The sequence below is a fragment of the Neolamprologus multifasciatus genome, chromosome 6 (assembly GCF_963576455.1).
Source record: "Neolamprologus multifasciatus chromosome 6, fNeoMul1.2, whole genome shotgun sequence".
Lineage (NCBI taxonomy): Eukaryota > Metazoa > Chordata > Actinopteri > Cichliformes > Cichlidae > Neolamprologus > Neolamprologus multifasciatus.
This window is the reverse complement of record NC_140444.1, coordinates 371475-390331: the sequence shown is the minus strand read 5'-3', so window position 1 is coordinate 390331 and position 18857 is coordinate 371475. Positions and strand designations below refer to the sequence as shown.

The 18857-nt window shown below is 51.7% G+C and overlaps 3 protein-coding genes across 8 annotated transcripts in view; 2 read left to right on the top strand and 1 right to left on the bottom strand.

The window, feature by feature from the left end:
• Positions 1-84: 84 nt before the first annotated feature.
• dzank1 (double zinc ribbon and ankyrin repeat domains 1) lies at positions 85-9085 on the bottom strand. 5 transcript variants are annotated; one of them, XM_085162433.1, is made up of 20 exons: positions 8935-9085; positions 7530-7650; positions 7307-7454; positions 7163-7229; positions 7032-7071; positions 6472-6832; positions 6281-6398; positions 6053-6166; positions 5594-5677; positions 5397-5519; positions 5159-5320; positions 4853-5087; positions 4669-4772; positions 4465-4548; positions 4286-4388; positions 3899-3948; positions 3744-3821; positions 3536-3663; positions 3152-3226; positions 85-2995 (listed from the first exon to the last, which is right to left on the bottom strand). In XM_085162433.1, the coding sequence occupies exons 2-20, from the start codon at positions 7636-7638 to the stop codon at positions 2851-2853; spliced, it is 2328 nt and encodes a 775-aa protein (XP_085018559.1). In that variant the 5' UTR covers positions 7639-7650; positions 8935-9085; the 3' UTR covers positions 85-2850. The 5 variants fall into 5 exon arrangements, with proteins under 5 accessions (XP_085018559.1, XP_085018558.1, XP_085018561.1 ...); XM_085162432.1 differs by having other exon boundaries at positions 7530-9085; XM_085162435.1 differs by having other exon boundaries at positions 6610-6832; positions 7530-9085.
• A 231-nt stretch (positions 9086-9316) lies between these two features.
• polr3f (polymerase (RNA) III (DNA directed) polypeptide F) lies at positions 9317-12503 on the top strand. 2 transcript variants are annotated; one of them, XM_085162437.1, is made up of 9 exons: positions 9317-9581; positions 9968-10085; positions 10167-10234; positions 10319-10386; positions 10458-10570; positions 10908-11051; positions 11192-11299; positions 11606-11797; positions 11871-12503. In XM_085162437.1, exons 1-9 carry the CDS (start codon positions 9520-9522, stop codon positions 11946-11948), a joined length of 951 nt encoding a protein of 316 aa, XP_085018563.1. In that variant the 5' UTR covers positions 9317-9519; the 3' UTR covers positions 11949-12503. The 2 variants fall into 2 exon arrangements, with proteins under 2 accessions (XP_085018563.1, XP_085018564.1); XM_085162438.1 differs by lacking the exon at positions 9317-9581 and adding an exon at positions 9618-9822.
• Positions 12504-13539: 1036 nt separating this feature from the next.
• The window catches only part of LOC146516027 (spectrin beta chain, non-erythrocytic 1-like), a 32660-nt gene continuing 27342 nt past the window's right edge, over positions 13540-18857 (top strand). The window contains exons 1-2 of the mRNA XM_085162420.1: positions 13540-13712; positions 18607-18832. Of these exons, the coding sequence (XP_085018546.1) occupies positions 18679-18832 (154 nt within the window). The 5' untranslated portion in view covers positions 13540-13712; positions 18607-18678. The remainder of the gene's footprint in view (positions 13713-18606; positions 18833-18857) is intronic.

Here is an 18857-nt window from a genome sequence, read left to right as displayed (position 1 = left end):
CTCGCCTCCTTTACACTCGATCGCCCTCCATCCTAACCACTCGCTGCGCTCTGCCATCAGCACGCTGCTGGGAGCGAGCAGGACAGGCAGGAACTGTTACTCTGTGTGCTCTCACGCTATGCGGCGTGCACGCAGACGTTAACAGAGCACCAAGTTTCACGTGTTGTTGTCGTGTACAGATAAACAGAGCAGCCACATTTACCCATAATGCAATTCTTTGGCTCGTGCTCCTCAGCTTTACATGAGCGTATAGAGAGTGTGCAGAAAATAGCAGAAACAATAATGAAAAAGAGAAAAGTATCAAATATTTATGACAAGTTGGTTTTTACAGGCTGTGCAAAACTTGTGCAGTGAGCCTGTAAGTGACAGTGAGTCCTGTAACCGTAGTGAGTGTAATGGTGTGTATACTGTCAGCAGTTCAAAAGCCTGATGGCTTGTGGGTAAAAACTGTCTCTGTGTCTGGTAGTGCAGGTCTGGACGCTCCTGAGCCGCCTGCTGGACGTGGGAAAAGTCTCATTCAGCTCTGTGCACAGATCCTGCACGGCTGCACGTTCAGTCCTGGTGATGCGCTGATCTCACCGCCCTCTGCAGAGCGCCGCGGTGCAGAGTGTTACAGCTGCCGTACCAGGTGGTGATGCAGCCAGTCAGAGTACTCTCAATGGTGCATCGATAGGTTGTCAGTATTCTGGGGTTCATGCTGAATCTTCTCAGGCGCCGCAGGAAGAAGAGCCGCTGTCTTGCTGCTCTTGTGATGACGCCAACATGGTGTGACCAGCTCAGATCCTCGCTGATGTTGATGCCCAGGAATCTGAATCAGCTGACTCCACTTCTGCTCCTTTGATGTGGATGGGGGTGTGGCCTCCTCTCCTGTAATCCATGATGAGCATTTATACGTGTGCGCAAACATATTTCAAACTACGAGTTACTGAAGTGAATTCATGCTTTCATCGTCCGATCTGAGCCGGCACACTGCAGTCAGTCAGAAGATAATCTAAATCTAATTCAGCATCTTAATGTGAAGTAAAATAATCACAACGTGCTTCAGTTTACATTTAAATCCATTTTACTTAAAGAGGCTTTTTCTCACTGGAGGATGTGCATACATGTCACATTCATATTAATTACAAGGCACTTTGTTTGGCAACCCCCCCCCCCAATACCAGAATCGCCCTGATGCAGAAAGATGTGAACACCTCTATCCTGCACATGCTCAGTTCATCGGGGTCAGATGTGAAGGTGATGCCTGGTTTATTTCCAGAACCACCAGCAGGGGGAGCTGCAGGAAACAGATTTCTGGACACTAACTCTGACACGTGATTGTGTGCAGGGTATTTGCCTTTGTGTTTGTTGTTGATGCAGTGTAACTAGTTAATAATAACCAAACACAACAATCATATGACCCCTATGAGCAGCACTTTGGTGACAGTGGGAAGGAAAAACTCCCCTTTAACAGGAAGAAACCTCCAGCAGTAGAAACCTCAGTAGTGCACACAGCTGATGGAGCAGTTTTTTATCAACAGTAGCTAACCTCCACCCGCTGGCTGTCCGAACTGAGGCAGTCAGAGAGCCGACTCTTCACGTTTAGCCACGTTTGTGTCACCAGTCTGAAGCGCTGGGGCGCCCCCTGCAGGCAGCAGCAGCACAGAAAGGTTTTCCAGCTGGGGGCGACTGCCCTGAGGTCTGATCGAATTAAAGTCTGTGAGAAAATGAACATGCTGATGACCTCTGACCTCTGTGAACTCTTTACTTGCTGCTTTCAGGTGTTTTGGGAGACATGAAGTTTATTTTGGAGGAACAGGAAGCAGCGCACCATAAACGAGATCAGGTACTTGTTTTTCTGTTTTATGGCCGGAGCCTATGAACTGTTAAATCAGTCTCATCCCGAAATATTTTATTACTTGAACCTTGGCAAACAGTTTTTAAGTGCTTTTCATAGACAGTCACAAAGCGCTGTACGCGAAGGTTAAGATAAACAGAACGTCAGTAATAAAACAGACAATATAAACAATATAAAAGGTTAAATGTAAATAAAAAATGGCGTCGATCAACAGAAGGCTTGTTTAAACTGAAACAGCCGCTACACTTTGTACAGCTTGGAGGCAAGAAAGAGAAGATCTGTCCAAGCTGGTAACAGGACGTTACAATCATCTAAACAATGACACAAACGCATGAACACTTTTCCAGATCAGCTGAGGAGAAGTTTAGAAATGTTCCTTAAATGAAAGAAACAGGAGACAGAGATTTTACATGTGAGTCGAGGCTCAGAGAAGAATCAGATATTTGAACCTGACTGACTGTAGTCCAGGATGAGTTACAATCGTTGTCTCGGTCTGTTTGTGTTTAAAACAAGGTAGTTGTTAGAAAGCCAATCAGAAACCTGAGTCAAGCACTGGATTGGGGTGGACAGCGAATCAGCTGAGCAGGCTGACACATGCAGCTGAATGTCATCGGCATAGAAATGATAGGAAATGACTGAATAATGCAGCTAATGGAAGCATGAAAAAAGAAAATATTAATGGACCCAAAACTGAACCCTGTGGAACCCCGCAGGTCAGGGGGCGACGTTAGAGGTGAAGCTGTCTGATAGGTAGGAAGAAAACCAGGCGGAGCCAAATATATGCGCCAAAACCTGTTAGCGTTAGGATCTTATGGTCAATGCTATCGAAGGATGCGCTGAGAGGAAAACGACCACAGAACCGTTCCTGCATCAGAACCATCAACAGAACCTCAGAGACCCGGTCAGCCGCACTGAAAGGGCCAAAAATCTGTAATCTGCACGTCTGCGCTGGCAGGAAGTGATGTCACTTGTTTTTCACGTTCAGACCAATCAGAAGAAAATCAGCTTCATCTTCAGTTCATGATTCCCAGTTTGCCCAGTAAGTCCAGTCCAGTCTGAGCCGCCAGCAGAGACGCCATGCTGCCGCAGCCCGAGCTCGCCGCCACATCATACGCCGTCTGACCCGCAGCGTTCCTCCGCCTCACGTTGGCCTTACAGCTGAAACCAGGGACAGAGAGGATGATGTCATTATGACGAGTGGGAGGAGCAACAGCTGCAGGTACTGTGTTGCATTCAATCTCAGTCAGACACACTGTTGCCACCCGCAGGCGGCCGTGTTTACACAGAGACACTGAATGCAGCACTCAGACTCACCTGAGCAGGACCTCAGCACACGGCACACCTGCAGACCCCAGTGCTGCAGCTTCATGCAGAGCAGTGTTCTTCATCCTGAGGAGGAGGAGGAGTGTCACCACACACGAGCATCACAGGGTCTAAATAATGGAAGCTAGTAGCTACAAGGACCAATCAGAGGGCTCCATCAGCACCTCATCCAGAATCTGAAGCAACCAGTGTGCGGGCAAGTTTCAGGTAAGTACAGTGAAGTGGGCGGAGTCTATGGGATACGTTTACCCTCACCGGCAGTTTCCGGTTTGGGGTTGCTGCTCTGGTACTGGGGGCGGGCCCTCAGGAGACACACCTGTGGGATCACGTGTCACCTTGTTCTAGCTGTAAACAAAAATAAAAACCTGGTCTTACCGTCCAGACTGTTGGTCGACGTCGGCGCCTCGCTGCACCAAAACAGGTAGGACGTCACGGTGACCATTTTCCACAGCAACTGCCAAGGCGTGTAGGCCGTCGCTCCGGCAGCAGGAAGGGTCCGCCCCCTGGCGAACAACCGCACACACAAATGTAAAGCGTGTCAGGTGACCCTGAGCAGGCTGTTGTTGCACGCAGAGGCGGGTACCTGGTCCAGGAGATGCTGGATGACGCCGACCTCGCCTCGACCCGGACCCAGCTCCGTCAGCAGCTGAACGTCCTTCACCTGCAGCCAATCAGAGAGGAGCGTGAACAGGTACAATCAGCGAGGACGTGAACTCAGCTGTGGGCGGAATTTCTCACCGGCGGTTTGGGCGTCAGGTAGGAGGGTGGAGCCGAGAGCTGGTCACTTCCTGTCCGACACCAAAATAAAAGCACAGATCGATCAGCAGCTTCTGATTGGCTGATGTAAATGAAAAATCAATCACACTTTGTTGCTAACTGACGTGCTGATTATCAGCTCGGCTCAGGTGTAATGATACCACATAAAGAGGTCCCACCCCTTTCACACTCTACTCTGTTCTGACTGGCCAACACCAGAGCACTCCCCCGCAGGTATCTGACCAATAACATGCCTGCTGGCTAATCGGACCAACACAGGTGTAAGTCTGAGGTCGGCTTTGGTGAAATCCGAGGAATCTAATTGGCTGAAATGTTGAGCTGAATGTCTGTGTGTCACCTGTCTCTCACCTGTCCACGCTGTTCGCTCTGCAACGCTGCTCAGAGTCTTGGTCCAGCTGGCGAGCTCAAATCCTCCACCTGGAGATCCCATGCCGTCATCGCCAGCACCCACCTGAGACCACACCCACTCGTTAAACTCGTTAAATAACCACGATGTCCTACGCTCAGCCCACCTGTTCCAAACACACCTGTTTCTCTTTAAGCTCGCCGGCTGCAAAGCTGACGGTCAGACTGACCTCGTGGCGATCCTCCTGAATCACCGCAGAGACCATCTGCAAGGAAACACCACAGGAAGTGACCTGCCTGCACCTGCTCATGTAAAACCACCTTCTGATTTAACACACGGCGATGTCACTGCTGGACAGGTGAAGGGCGTGTGAGGTGCGATTTACCCGGCCCAGACGAGGCTCTCCCAGCAGCGCCCTGAAGGGGGCGTTGTTCTGGGCATAGCTCCTCAGGTGGGCGCATACGTGATCCAGCTGCTTCCTCCAGTAACCTGAACATGACAGGTGTCACACACGGAACGACGCCTCTGTAACCCCGCCCCCGACACTTAGACTGTGAGTTGGGTTTTACCTCGTCCCGGGCTGATGGCGGTGAGCGGTGGGTGGCGGTCGCTCTGCACCTGCTTCCTGAGGAGCTGTAGCGCTCTGTGCTGCTCCTTCCTCTGCAGCTCAGTGCCTGATGGGTAATAGAGTCCTACAGTCTGTGTGCACTGATCCACAGTGGGTGTGGTGATCTTCACACTTCGCGGAGGGCGCAAAGAGGCAGTGGCCCGCCAGGTGGCGCCACAGGCAGTCTGCACTCCCACCTGCACACAAAAGGAGGGAGCTGACTGGCTGGAATCGAAGGAAACATGTGGAAGGCGTGATGTCAACATACCTGGCGTTTGGCGGCGCCCTTGACCGATCGTGTGATGTCACCGCAGGATCCGAGTGGGACCGGCGCTTCCAGGAAGATGCCGCAGGCGGTGCAGTAGGAAGCGTACGGGTGTGCACTTGCTCCACAGCGCCGACACGTCACACAGCGGGCAGCGTGGGCGGGCTGAAAACACACAGTATCACTACAAATCCCACAATGCCTCACTCCACACTGCTGTAGGCGTCAGGTGTGCGTTCACCTTGGAGCCGCACCAGTCGCAGAATCTCGCGTCGCTCCGGTTTAAACGTTTACATCTGGTGCAGGACAACATCCTGGTGTGCGCCCCGGGGTCAGAGGGCACAGCGCTCCTGGCTCCGCCCACCTGAAGCCACGAGGAGTAAAGAGCGTAAACTGTCTGTAGGTGAGGCTGTACAGGTGTGGTCAGCAGCTGCTTACCTGCTGCAAGCGGCTCTCGCAGGTCAGACAGCTGAAGGCGTCAGCAGGGTTCCCACTTCCACAGCAGACACACATCACATGACCCTGCATCACAGGTGAACACCAGGGTGTCTGTGTGTGTCTGTGTGTGTGCGTGTGTGTGTCTGTGTGTGTGTGTATCTGTGTCTGTGTGTGTGTGTGTGTCTGTGTTTGTCTGTGTGTGTGTCTGTGTGTGTATCTGTGTGTGTGTGTGTGTGTGTGTGTCTGTGTGTGTGTGTCTGTGTGTGTGTGTCTGTGTGTGTGTGTCTGTGTGTGTCTGTCTGTGTGTGTATGTGTGTGTGTCTGTGTGTGTGTGTGTCTGTCTGTGTGTGTGTCTGTGTGTGTATCTGTGTCTGTGTGTGTGTCTGTGTGTGTGTGCGTGTGTGTCTGTGTGTGTGTGTGTGTGTGTGTGTGTGTGTCTGTGTGTGTGTGTGTGTGTACCTGCAGAGTGATGCCTGCCCGTGGTTGCAGCTGTTGATCGATGGCAGCTTCACACACCAAACAGCTGTGTGTGTTGGCGGGTACGAGAGCCCCACAGAACACACACAGCAACATCTGACACACACACACACACACAGACACACACACACAGACACACACACACACAGATTCAATGTCAGGTGTTCAGCTGGACGTGGCGATGCTCTTACAGGTGAGTGCATGCAGTACCTGTCCTCCCTCAGCAGGTGGCAGCCTGTGACCGGGCAGCAGAGGGAGCCGCGCTCCACACTGAGCGCAGAACTGAGCGAACGGGTCGGAGGGGCGGCGATGCCGACAGCGAGCACACCTGGACGCACAGAAACTGTTGCTTCATCTGGTTTACACTGTGAAGCCAAAAGTATGTGGACACACCTGCACACCTGGGCAACGTCTTAATGAGTGGAAATCGATCAACCTGGATGTGTTTATTAAAAAACTTTGGGACGTTCACCGGCTCTGTTTGATGAGCTGTCCACAAACTTTTGGCTCTGATGGAGGGCTGTACCGCGTGCTCGTACCACAGGAAGTCGGTGTCTCGCTGCACTCGTGTCGTCTCCGTGCTCTTCAGCTGCCTCAGGTCACCCGACTCCCTAAAAACCGCAGGCTGGGAGCGCTGAGATGAGGCGAGCTGGGCGCCGATCTCAGAGCCAAGACGACCATTCAGAAAACGAGGGCCTGACTGGAGGGAGTGATTTCCCATCCTCCTCGGCTCTGGACACAGGAAACAGGAAGTGTGAAGCTCTGTGATTGGTCAGATGAAGAGAAAGAGCAGGTTTACCCCCCACTGCCCAAGGTTAAGGGGGAGTGCTGCCCACACAGTATCCTCTGATTGGTTAGTTTTCTCTGTAATGTTGTACGTCTTTACCTGTCAGTGCGGTAAGACTTGAGGTACCTGTTGTAATGTTGTATTATGAATAAAGTTGAATTTAACTGAACACACCTGAGGCCTCAGCAAGAAAGGATGTTCCTTCAGGTGGTGGCTGGAAGGTAAAGGAAGCATTTCTGTGAGTCATCAGGTGTGTGCAGGGGCAGCTGGGAAATCTGGTCTGCAGCAGGCAGGTGCGTGATTACCTGCAGGAAGTCGTCCGAAGGATCCACAGAGAAAACCTTCGTCACTATGGAGCTCTCTCTGCTGTCGCTGCAGACAAACAAACTTTATTGATCTACACTGAAAACATCTGCTGCCGTTCACACTGATGTCAGGTGACCACTCACCTGGTGACAGCCACCGCTCGGACGGTCACCCGGCCTGCAGGCAGCAGGATGGGCTCGCTGTACTTCCTGCTGCTGCCTGCTGCTCCATGATGCCCCGCCCCCGGCTTTGAACCATCCAGAGTGTAAAAGATCAGAACACCTGCAGAATCTGCACAGACACACCTGTCACATGACCTGCTGGATGTGTGGAGCTGGGTGGATGAGCAGACGGTTGGTGTTCTACCTGACTGGATGGACACAGGTGTGCTCGTGTCGATGTGGTTCTTGGCTCGATGAGTCTGCAGGTGGATGATGGGAATGATGAGCGGAGCTGACACTGCCCCTGCTGCCATGACAACAACCGTCTGCCAACCAATCAGTTAGTCAATAAATCAGTTGTTCGGTTCCCTTTCAGACTCAGTAAGACGTCCTCGCATAAACATAAACATACAGTTTAACTCAGTTACTTCTGCTGAGTAACCTCATACTGTCTCATCTGTGAAATACATGGAGCTGAATCTGTGTCACAGAGAACAAACCGAAGAACCGACCGCCTGCTGCACAGAGCAGAGAACCTCGTATCATAACAACAGGTGTGATAATGAACCCAGCACGCGTTGGTCGCTCTGGCATCGGTCCATGAAACAAGGCAGGAGCCTGATGGATACGAACTCCCAGAGCAGTGTCCAACAGGAGGGCGGGGACGTCGACGTGCACCTGGGCCGCATAGGTGGTGCTGATGTCCCTGTAGCTTTATTCTGTAGTACAGAATTCACCTGCTGGCTGCTACTACTGCACATTCACCTAATGTATATACTATATATATATAATGTTCTCTCCCCCCCCCCCATTTTTGCACATGTCGTTCCTGGAGGCTGGTCGCCATCCTCTGAGCTCCACCCAGCAGACGCTCGCCCGACTCTTTGTGTTGTTTGTTAAAATGATCTATCATTCATAAGAAGAGTGTGAAGTTCTAGCTGATCCACATTAATTTAATTTTAACATGTCGTGTAGCTTTCTGGATGTTATCCTCATTGGGCTACATACTTATTTATCATACAGACGATACAACACTGAAAATCTAAATTCACATGTTTTAAGTAACTGAGATGTTTCATTATTTGGTCTAAAGCCAATTAAACAGACTATGTATATATTCACATGTATGCTTACTGCATTTGATGTATTTAACCACATTTAATACAGAATGAAACACCTGTGGAAAGACACGGCTTTGATTTTGCCACCTCGTCTGATTTCCATGCCACCCTAAGAACATGTCTTTAGATCCGCCCCTGCTCCCGGTGACCGTCTGTCTGTCTCCTCGTCTGCCGTCTCCAAACATCACAGCGGGTCTCACAGCCACCTACATCAGGCCTGACACCCGTCTCCACCACCCGTGACCCAGTGGGACATGCAAGTTACTGGTGTGAGTCCTCTGAGAGGACCGAGGTGTTAACATCTCAGGTTTCTGGGAGGGTTTCCTGTGTTCCTGAAGGTTTACCTAACAAAGCCTGTGATTGGTCCCCGTGTCTTTACCGTCTCTTTGTTAGTTTGACTGAAGCTGCTCTTATTTTCACTGTTCCGGTTCGATGAGCTGCGTGTGGCCGGGACACGCCGGTAGATAAAAACAGAGACAGTGTTCTTACCTGGATGAAGGTGATCCACGGGTCTGCTGCCGAGTTTACCGGAGTGTCACCATAGCAACGGGCTCTGTCCGCGGGGACGCTTGCTTTAAACGCCTAAACGACAGAGGTGGGCGGTGCTGCCAGTTGTAGTTGTAGTACCCGCCCACCTCTACGTACCCTTTAAAGTTTACATTGAATTTAAAAACACAAAAAGGAGGAATGTTGAGAAATGACCGTAAAATTGAAAGTCATATATTTCTATATATGATATATTTTATAAATCACCGGGACAAGCTGCTGTACGTCATCGTCACAGGAACAGAGGCCGCCGGCCTAATACTGAAAAAGACCAGTCAAAGAAATTTATTTTTTAAATAAAATTAACCAAAGAAAGAAATACTGTGAAACAGTGAGGCCGGGTATCTATGCTTAAACACAAACAAAAGGTCGGGATCTGACCGCGGTGTGTTTTTTAATCAGGCGGATTTTAGGACGCTTCCGGTCGCTTGGGAAACGGAAGGACCCCAGCGTGTGCTCGCAGTCAGTCACAATATTAGCTCACATGCTAACTTAGTAACAGCCCCGCGCAGGCAGGAAGCGCTGGAGATGGCTGAGGTGAAGGTGAAGAAGGAGACGAACCTGTCGGACCCCGTGGAGGTCGAGAACAGGTGAGGGGAGGAGCGGGGCCGGCGGGCCGCTCTGTCCGCGCACCGGACTCCGGACGAATACTGTCGTAATTATCGCCTGTACGGTTCTGCTCGCGCACACAGCGCCTGCGTGCAGGTCATGAAAGCGCGTTCACACTGCGCTGGACTGCTGGTCACTTCGGCGTTAATCAGAGTCATCAGCTGGCGTCGCACGACCAACATCTGGACATGTTCTGGTCTTTAATGGCGCCTCCGAGCTAAAGTTTGTGCCTGCTGGTCTTCATGTGCAGCCTGAGCAGCCGAGACAAAGAAAACGATTAAAACTCTGTTTAAACAGAGAAACAGGTTTGCTGTGATTTTTACCTGGTGTGTGTGTGTGTGTGTGTGTGTGTGTGTGTGTGTTTCAGGATCAAAGAGCTGTGTCAGCAGTTCCCTCACGGTATCACGGACCAGGTGATTCAGAACGACATGCCTCACCTGGAGCCACAGCAGAGAGCCATGGCCATCAACAAGCTGCTCTCATTGGTCAGTCTGATGATGTCACTCGCTCTATTTTACTCTGTGTGCTGAGCGGGCAGCAGGTTGATGAGGTGGTGTTTGTTTCAGGGTCAGCTGGACCTGCTGAGGAACAGCGCAGGTCTCCTGTACAGACTGAAGGACTCACAGAGCACCAGGTAAACACACACACAGGTGTAGGCGTGTACTTCCTGTCAGGTGATTGCTGGTGTCTGAGCTGCTTCCTGTCTGTTCTGTCTCAGTAAAATGAAGGGCTCAGACAACCAGGAGAAGCTGGTCTATCAGATCATCGAGGACGCAGGAAACAAAGGTAACTGAGTACTTCCTGTCCCCGTTTGGCTCGCTGCCGTGGCGCGCCGTGACGTCTGCATCTCTCTGCAGGAATCTGGAGCCGAGACATCCGCTTCAAGAGCAATCTGCCTCTGACCGAGATCAACAAGATCCTGAAGAACCTGGAGAGCAAGAAGCTCATCAAAGCTGTGAAGTCTGTGGCTGTGAGTCCGTCAATGATCGGCTGTGTCAGCCTTATCGCTGATCAATAATCAATAACATTAGCTGCTGAAAGAGTAAACGTTTATTTAAATATGTGCAGAAAAATCAGCTTAAAATGTGGAAAAATTAAAAAACTTTAAATTATATATATTTTCCAGATGTTTACGACAAACGTCTGTAAAATATGTAAATCAGCAAAAATCTGGAAACTATGAAACAGTTTGGAAATAAACACATAAGTAAATAAAAATGAAAGACGCGACGTCTCCGTGTGTTTCCTGTAAACAAACGCTGATGGTGATGATGTCATACTTCCTCTCCGCTGGGGTGTTTGTGCAGGCGTCGAAGAAGAAGGTGTACATGCTGTACAACCTGCAGCCCGACCGCTCTGTGACGGGCGGCGCCTGGTACAGCGACCAGGACTTTGAGTCCGAGTTCGTGGAGGTTCTCAACCAGCAGTGCTTCAAGTTCCTGCAGAGCAAGGTACAAAAAACTTGATTTCATTGTCCAAATGGCGCCCAGCAGGAGGAGGCAGAGCGGCGCTCTGAGGCGGGCCGGCCTTCTTTCCTGTCTCAGAGCTGTGTGAACCGTCATGTGACCCTCGTTGTGTTTCCTGCGTCGAGGCGGAGGCGGCGCGGGACAGCAAGCAGAGTCCGATGGTTCAGAGGAACAGCTCCTTCGCCACGTCGCACGAAGTCTGGAAGTACATCTGCGAGCTGGGCATCAGCAAGGTGACGTCACACCTTAGACGCACCAATCACAGCGCAGCGTTAACCTGCAGACGGCTCCACACACACATTAGAAACACATTAGAAGCAGCTGGGCGCCGATGCTCAGGCAGGTGAGTGTTACCTGAGGAGGCGGGAGCGTAGACTTTATACCTCATCCTGCGTGTAAACAGCCCCCTGGTCCAGGTGTTTAAGGCGGGGTTTAGTTGATCTTTGGCCAATCTGCTGGTCAGGTGAATGAAAGCGACCGTGAGACGAGGTGAAAGGGCGGGGTCGACAGCACCTATTTATCTGTGCATGTTTCCTCAGGTGGACCTGTCTATGGACGACATTGAGACCATCCTGAACACGCTCATCTACGACGGGAAGGTGGAGATGACCGTGATCGCCGCTAAGGAGGGCACGGTGGGCAGCGTGGACGGGCAGATGAAGCTGTACCGCGGCGTGAACACCATCATCCAGCCCACCGGCCTCGTCAAGACGCCCTGTGGACTCTGCCCGGTAACGCGCTGCGCCCACGTATACCCAGGGCCGCTCTCAGGGCACCCGAACTCATCCCGTCTCCTCTCCGCAGGTGTTCGACGACTGCCACGAGGGCGGAGAGATCTCGCCATCCAATTGCATCTACATGAGCGAGTGGTTGGACTTCTGAAGCCACGCCACACGTTTCTCTGTGACGGAAGCTTCACTTCCTGTTCGTCGCAGACGTGAAGAAGCTGGCGGCTTTAGTTCCTGAGACGATGGCGTGCAGCAGTGTGTCCCGGTTCTGGAGGCGGAACGTTTGTTTTCTGGAGCTGCTTCAATGTTTGAAATGAAAATAATTATTTGTTGGAACCAGTTTTTGACCACCAGGTGGCGCTGTGGTTGCTATGCAGGGAGGCAAACACCTGCAGCCAATCAGAGCCGTTTCTGGTTGTTTGAGCTGAAGGGAGCACGTGGACGTTTCCACCTTCATGTTTAAAGTTTTGGCTGCTGGTTTCAGGGACGAGGCGGGGGAAACGGCCCTGAGCGCGGGCTGTCAGGTGGCGGTCTCTGGGAGAGCAGCGGTCACGTTGGCCTGGACCTCCTCAGTTCTGGTTCTGAAGAGCACCAGAGGACTCTGATGAGGCGCTCTGACACTCGATCTGTTCTGTGATTATTTTGGTCCATGAGTGTCGTGATTTGGTGTATGAATAAAGTGGGTGGAGACTTAGCCGTGTGGCGTTTACTGTCTGTCTCTGCGTGGTTTTCTTTGAATCTCTGAGGAGGTCACGGAGCTCTTCTCAGCCTGTGGGAGCGCTAATGGGCCTCACGGTGAATCGATGTGGAGACGGTCAGCACTCAGATTATCTCTCTTGTTGTCTGATGCACTCTGTGTGTTTGTCCAATCGCAGCCCTCTTTAGGCCACCATGTTTTCCATTAGATGCCATTAAGCTCCATCAGGCCGTAATGGGCTCGGCGCTGACTGTCAGCACGGATCACGTTACACAACAACTGATATATTCATAGCTCAGCGAGAGACGCTGTGAGGGAGGAGTCCAAATACTGCATTACCCATGAGCCTCAGCTGCCAGTAACTGTCACAGACCGTGTTATTCACATAATGTCATTAAAATGCTCCAGAAGGCTCCAGCAGGACAAATGTGGACCAGAGGTGCAGTTCAGGTGATGCTGCACCTGTCAGTCACAGAGGCCACGCCCCTAACATTGCAAACAGGTGCATGGTTGCATGATTTGGTACAGGTGTGAAGGTAGAAATTCTCTGCATCAGCCGTAAACGTGCCGTTACCATGGGAGTCTATGAGGACTGACTCACTGCTGCCTCTGCTGCACACTAGAGGAACTGCAGGCTTGGAGGGTTCTGTGTTTCATTCATTTATTATAAAGTTTAATGTGTGCAACGTGAATACATACAGAGATTTATTAGAGCACGTGTCATAAAAACTGTAAAACACGGATATTTAACAGGATGTGTCATCGTTTATTTAGCAAATGTTTTTATCCTCATTAAAACTCATGTTTGTGTTCAGGACTCGAGTCAGAAAGTAATGTGGCCTCTTAATCAGTAATAACAACAATAACAATAACAATATTAGTAATAATAATAAATAACAGTAATAATAACAATAACAATATTAGTAATATTAATAAATAACAGTAATAGTAACTGTCTGTGGAATAAAGAGCCTCCGATCAACTGAAGCTGCTGCTGCTCTCTGCGGCCTGCAGGGGGCGCTCTGCAGGCGGACCCGAAGCCCAGAATCAGACCCGAACCCTCTGAGCGGGGGGAGGGGAGGGGGCAGTGCGGATTCTTTCCCGTCATCCCCTGCGGCAGCAGCAGGAGCAGCAGCCCCCGCCACCTCCTCTGTGCTCTCCGGTCTGCAGACTCTTCCTCACCTCCGCTGAAGTTTGGAGTGTCGCTCCGACCCTGAGCAGGTAAGCGGCGTCCTGGTCTCTACTGTCTCTATTGTGTCTCTACTGTGGCTGTGATTGAAGAGAGGCGCTCCGGAGCCTCGGCTCCTCCATAACTTCGCTCCGCGTCGGCGGGGAGCGGCTCCGGGATCCCTCCCGGAGGCTCTGGAGCCGCTCCCCGCCGACGCGCGGGCCGCGCCGCGGTGCTCCTCCGCCCGCGTGTCCGCGGCTCGTCCCCGCCAGCAGCCATTAGTAAGGATGGATGAGAATAACGGTGCGCCATGAGAGGAGACAAACAGGCGTGGCCGCGGAGGAGGAGGAGGAGGTGAGGAGTGTGTGCGTCCCGGACAATAACAGCTCCTTTCAGCGGGGCCGAGCCCGCCGAGAGCCGCCGCTGCGACCGGAGAAAGTGCTGGAAAACTGGGAGGCCCAGAAACCGGACACAGCTCCTCAGAGTTCCCGTCAGGTTCCGCTCAGCGCGACCGGTTCTGTTTGTGTTTGCCTCGCACACGCACACACACACGCACACAGACACACGCACACACACACAGGACATGTAAATAAAACACCACAACGATCCCAAACCTTCACGTCCTTCAACCCAAACCAGAACACCCAAAGATCATCTGAGGGCTCATATGGGAACACTTGGGTTCTCATCCCAGCGTTCCCAAACCGTTTGTCACAGTTCCCTTATAGGTATGTCCATGAAATGTTCCCTAAAGGTTCTCCTCTAACAGGAAGCCGGTGAACCAGCAGTTTGTGGTTGTGTGAACGTTTTGGGAATGTTTTTCTGACGTCAGGAGCATCCCAACACTGCAGAGCTGGGATCCAGCATCCCATGTTCTTTAAGGTCCCTGCGTGGTTCCCTGAAAGCTCCTCCATAAAGGGAAATGTCCTGGTTTAGATTTTGGGCCGTCTGTGTTTATGTGAACTCATTCAAAACGACAGGAGCAGTCCCCCCCGCCCCCCCGTGTTCCCGTAACGCCTCGCTTCGTTTTCCTGAATGTTGCCTGAATGTTCTAATGGCTGCAACTTTTATAAGTGGAACTAATGAGACAGGAAGTGATGGATGGCGTTCTCGGGTTCTGCTTTAAATATTTACGTGGTTTGTTTTCTGCTGATCGATCAGCTGATCGTTTAGGGAATGTTCTTCAAACGTAAACAGAACCGTCGGTGAGGCGTTCCTGGTTCTGGTTAGTTCACTGATAACACTGCAGCGATGCTCCTCAGAGGTTCCTGGAACTTCTCTGGTGGTTCTGTTCTCACGAACCAAAGAACCGGTTGGTTCTGGTTCTGCACAGTGAAGCCTTCACTGCCCGATGAAGCTCTGTGGAGACTTCCGGCGTGTTGTTCACTCTCGCCGTAGAAAGCCCGGCGTGTCGGACACAGAGTCTGATGGATGTTTGTGTGCGCCTGCTGAGAGCGGCGAGCTGTTTCCTGTTGCCGGGCGGGGTCGGCGCTCCAGGAAATGAGGCTGTTTGTGTGCTGAGTAAATCCAATAACTCCTCCCTGCTCGTGCGCAGCGGCGAGCTCGCTTACAAACACACCTGCAGACGCCAGTGAGGTGAAGCGTGGCCTCCTCAGTGTGCTGAGATTTGACTTCAGCTCGCTGCGGCGCCGTGCGTCACCCGGTGATCTGGCGGGTGAGGGATTCCTCCTACGTAAGCTTTATACGTAAGCTTCCTGCGTCTCCTCAGCACTGACGAGACGCAGGAAGCTTACGTATAAAATCAGTTTTAATAAATGGCGACTGATCACAAACGCGCTGTCACGGCTGCTCGGCGCGTCTCCGTGTTGGTGGCTGAGTTTTTGGGCTCTGCTGCACCTGCGAGGCCCACTGGGGGCAGCACTGAGTCGGACGCTCGGTTTGGAGACTCTTCTGTGGTTTTCGGTCGTCGCTCCTCTGTCGTCATGTCATCGTGCTAAAAAAACAGAGGAGGAGCTAAAACGTGGAGACGCTCTTGACACTTTCTTGGGCAGAGCAGCGTCGTGGCGTGAGCCAGCTGCTGCCTCAGACAGGTGACACACACCTGTTGCTCCCATGGAGGGCCCCACGGGGATAGACGTGGTGTGTCCACAGCTGTGCCTGTCAGGAATGCTTCTTCTTCTGTGCCTGTTTGTGTAACGGCAGCTGTGTTTCTTCTTCTCTGGTCTTTAACATGTGACTCTTTGTCATCGACCTCGCCGTGTCGGGTGATTATTGACGCTACGGATGCAGAGCTGTCCCTGACCTCCGACCTCTGCGCTCAGACTCTCAGGCTGGGCTGTTTCAGGAAATCGGGTCCATTAGCGTCCCTCGGGACTTCCTCTGAGTGCTGTAATGGCTGCTGCCGCCGCTAAGGCCTATAACTCTCATTCCATTTGCTCCAGTCAGCTGACTCAGGCAGCCAATGGGAGCAGGGCACACACAGACTCATTACATTACCCACAATCCTCTGCTGCTGAGTGTTGAGTGTTTGACTAAAGGGCGCATTCTGAAAGTTTCTCTGGAAGGTTCCTCACTGAGAGACGTGACCATGATCGCAGCTGTTCCACTTCCCCAAACACCAAGGAAAGGAGCCTCAGTGCTCCCTTTAGAGTAGGACACACCGAAGCATCCTTGAGGAAAGGAGAGGAGATAACACCGTCCCATAATTCACAGCGATGGACCATCCGACTGTTCATGAAAACTGTCGACGTAATAACCGAAGCTGAGCTGCTGATGTATTTATAGTGTTACAGTAAACTGTGTGTTTGAAGCACGTTTAAAATTCTCTCCTGGCAGTGAAACAAACACGTGCTGCTGTTCACAGCTGTCAGCACAGACTCTGTTTGTCTCTGTGACGGCAGAAAAATGTTCCTCCGGCTTTAAGATTCCCGCCTCTGTGGTGCAGGATATTTACACAGGCTGTTCTCGTTCATATGACCTCCACCAAACAACAGGACACGCTGAGACAGAGAACGACGCGCGTCTGTAGTTTCAACACGGCGGACATCCTCACGCTGTCAAGGAGAGAGAGTGTGAGGTCGTTCCACTTCTCTTTTCCTAAGTCCTCAGCAGGAGGAAAGGAGACAGGAGGTACCTTTGGAACACACCCTGTTTGAATGATTCAGTTACGACCAGCTGATGTCGGGTGGTGGTTTGTTTACAGGCGGGGCTTCTTCAGCTCGCCAAGCAGACGAGGGCTAGGTTTCAGCTCCCCCGGTGGCCGAGCCGGGAGAACAGCAGCACATTCCCAGACCTGCTGGGAGGGTGTGACGTGTTTGGGAGTGCAACATAAAAACGATTTGAGCCGAGTGCCGGGGTCAGGGTGACCCCCCCCCCAACAGATGATTTTAGAACAACAGTAAAAGCTTCACATGAAAAGTAACAGAAGCAGGAAGAGGTGTGTGTGTGTGTGTGTCTGTGTCTGTGTGTGCGTGTTTGTGTGTGTCTGTGTCTGTGTGTGTGTGTGTGTGTGTGTGTGTGTGTGTCTGTGTGTGCGTGTTTGTGTGTGTGTGTGTCTGTGTGTGAGTGTGTGTGTGAGTGTGTGTGTGTGTGTGTGTGTGTCTGTGTGTGTGTGTGTGTGTGTGTTTGTGTGTTTGTGTGTGTGTGTGTGTGTGTGTTTGTGTGTGTGTGTGTCTGTGTGTGTGTGTTTGTGTGTGTGTCTGTGTGTGTGTGTTTGTGTGTGTGTGTGTCTGTGTGTGAGTGTCTGTGTGTGTGTGTGTCTGTGTGTGTGTGTGTGTGTGTGTGTGTCTGTGTGTGAGTGTCTGTGTGTGTGTGTGTCTGTGTGTGTGTGTGTGTGTGTGTGTCTGTGTGTGTGTGTGTGCGTGTGTGTGTGTGTGTGTCTGTGTGTGTGTGTGCGTGTGTGTGTGTGTTTGCGTGTTTGTGTGTGTGTGTGTGTGTGTGTTTGCGTGTTTGCGTGTGTGTTTGCGTGTGTGTGTGTGTCCGTCCGTGTGTGTGTGTGTCCGTCCGTGTGTGTGTGTGTCTGTTTGTGTGTGTGTGTGTCTGTGTGTCCGTCCGTGTGTGTGTGTGTGTTTGTGTGTGTGTGTGTCTGTGTGTGTGTGTGTCTGTGTGTGTTTGTGTGTGTGTGTGTCTGTGTGTGTGTGTTTGTGTGTGTGTGTGTGTGTTTGTGTGTGTGTGTGTGTGTTTGTGTGTGTGTGTGTCTGTGTGTGTGTGTTTGTGTGTGTGTGTGTGTTTGTGTGTGTCTGTGTGTGTTTGTGTGTGTGTGTGTCTGTTTGTGTGTGTGTGTGTGTGTTTGTGTGTGTGTGTGTCTGTGTGTGTGTGTTTGTGTGTGTGTGTCCGTCCGTGTGTGTGTGTGTTTGCGTGTGTGTCTGTGTGTGTGTCTGTCCGTGTGTGTGTGTGTTTGCGTGTGTGTCTGTGTGTGTGTCCGTCCGTGTGTGTGTGTGTTTGCGTGTGTGTCTGTGTGTGTGTCTGTCCGTCCGTGTGTGTGTGTGTGTTTGTGTGTGTGTGTGTGTGTGTGTTTGCGTGTGTCTGTGTGTGTGTGTGTTTGTATGTGTGTGTGTTTGTGTGTGTGTGTTTGTGTGTGTGTGTCTGTGTGTTTGTGTGTGTGTCTGTTTGTGTGTGTGTGTCTGTGTGTGTGTGTTTGTGTGTGTGTGTGTGTGTGTGTGTGTTTGTGTGTGTGTCTGTGTGTGTGTGTTTGTGTGTGTGTGTGTCTGTGTGTGTGTGTTTGTGTGTGTGTGTCTGTGTGTCTGTGTGTGTCTGTTTGTGTGTGTGTGTCTGTGTGTGTGTGTTTGTGTGTGTGTCTGTGTGTGTGTGTGTCTGTGTGTGTGTGTCCGTCCGTGTGTGTGTGTGTGTGTCTGTGTCAGGGAGAGAAAAGCTCAGGCAAACTCCTGTTTTTAGGTCAAAGGTCGCTCGCTGAGACGCAGGTTTGGTTCCCGCCGTCTGACCTCTCTGTGACCTCTCTGTGACCCACATTTCCTGTCTGCTCCGCAGGTTTCAGCCAGAAGCCGTCGATGTGGACGTGTCCCCGCTGACATCGAGGCGCGTCAGAGGTGAAAGGTCAAGATGACGACGGTGGCCGCCGAGTACGACCGCATGGAGCTGCAGCAGCAGTACAGCGGCAGCAACGACACGGTGAACAACCGCTGGGACGACGACTGGGACAACGAGAACAGCTCGGCCCGCCTCTTCGAACGCTCCCGCATCAAAGCGCTCGCAGGTAGGAGCCCGCCCGCCGTCAGCAC

Bases quoted from the DNA above. Each gene is read 5' to 3' on its own strand.
- polr3f (XM_085162437.1), top strand. From the start codon at position 9,520: ATGGCTGAGGTGAAGGTGAAGAAGGAGACGAACCTGTCGGACCCCGTG. The intron at 11,300-11,605 runs GTGACGTCACAC...ATGTTTCCTCAG, and splicing joins GCGAGCTGGGCATCAGCAAG to GTGGACCTGTCTATGGACGA. The intron at 11,798-11,870 runs GTAACGCGCTGC...TCCTCTCCGCAG, and splicing joins CGCCCTGTGGACTCTGCCCG to GTGTTCGACGACTGCCACGA.
- dzank1 (XM_085162432.1), bottom strand. From the start codon at position 7,638: ATGGCAGCAGGGGCAGTGTCAGCTCCGCTCATCATTCCCATCATCCAC. The intron at 5,321-5,396 runs GTGAACGCACAC...GTGTGTTTTCAG, and splicing joins GCGACTGGTGCGGCTCCAAG to CCCGCCCACGCTGCCCGCTG. The intron at 2,996-3,151 runs GTGAGTCTGAGT...CCCTGGTTTCAG, and splicing joins TGTGCTGAGGTCCTGCTCAG to CTGTAAGGCCAACGTGAGGC.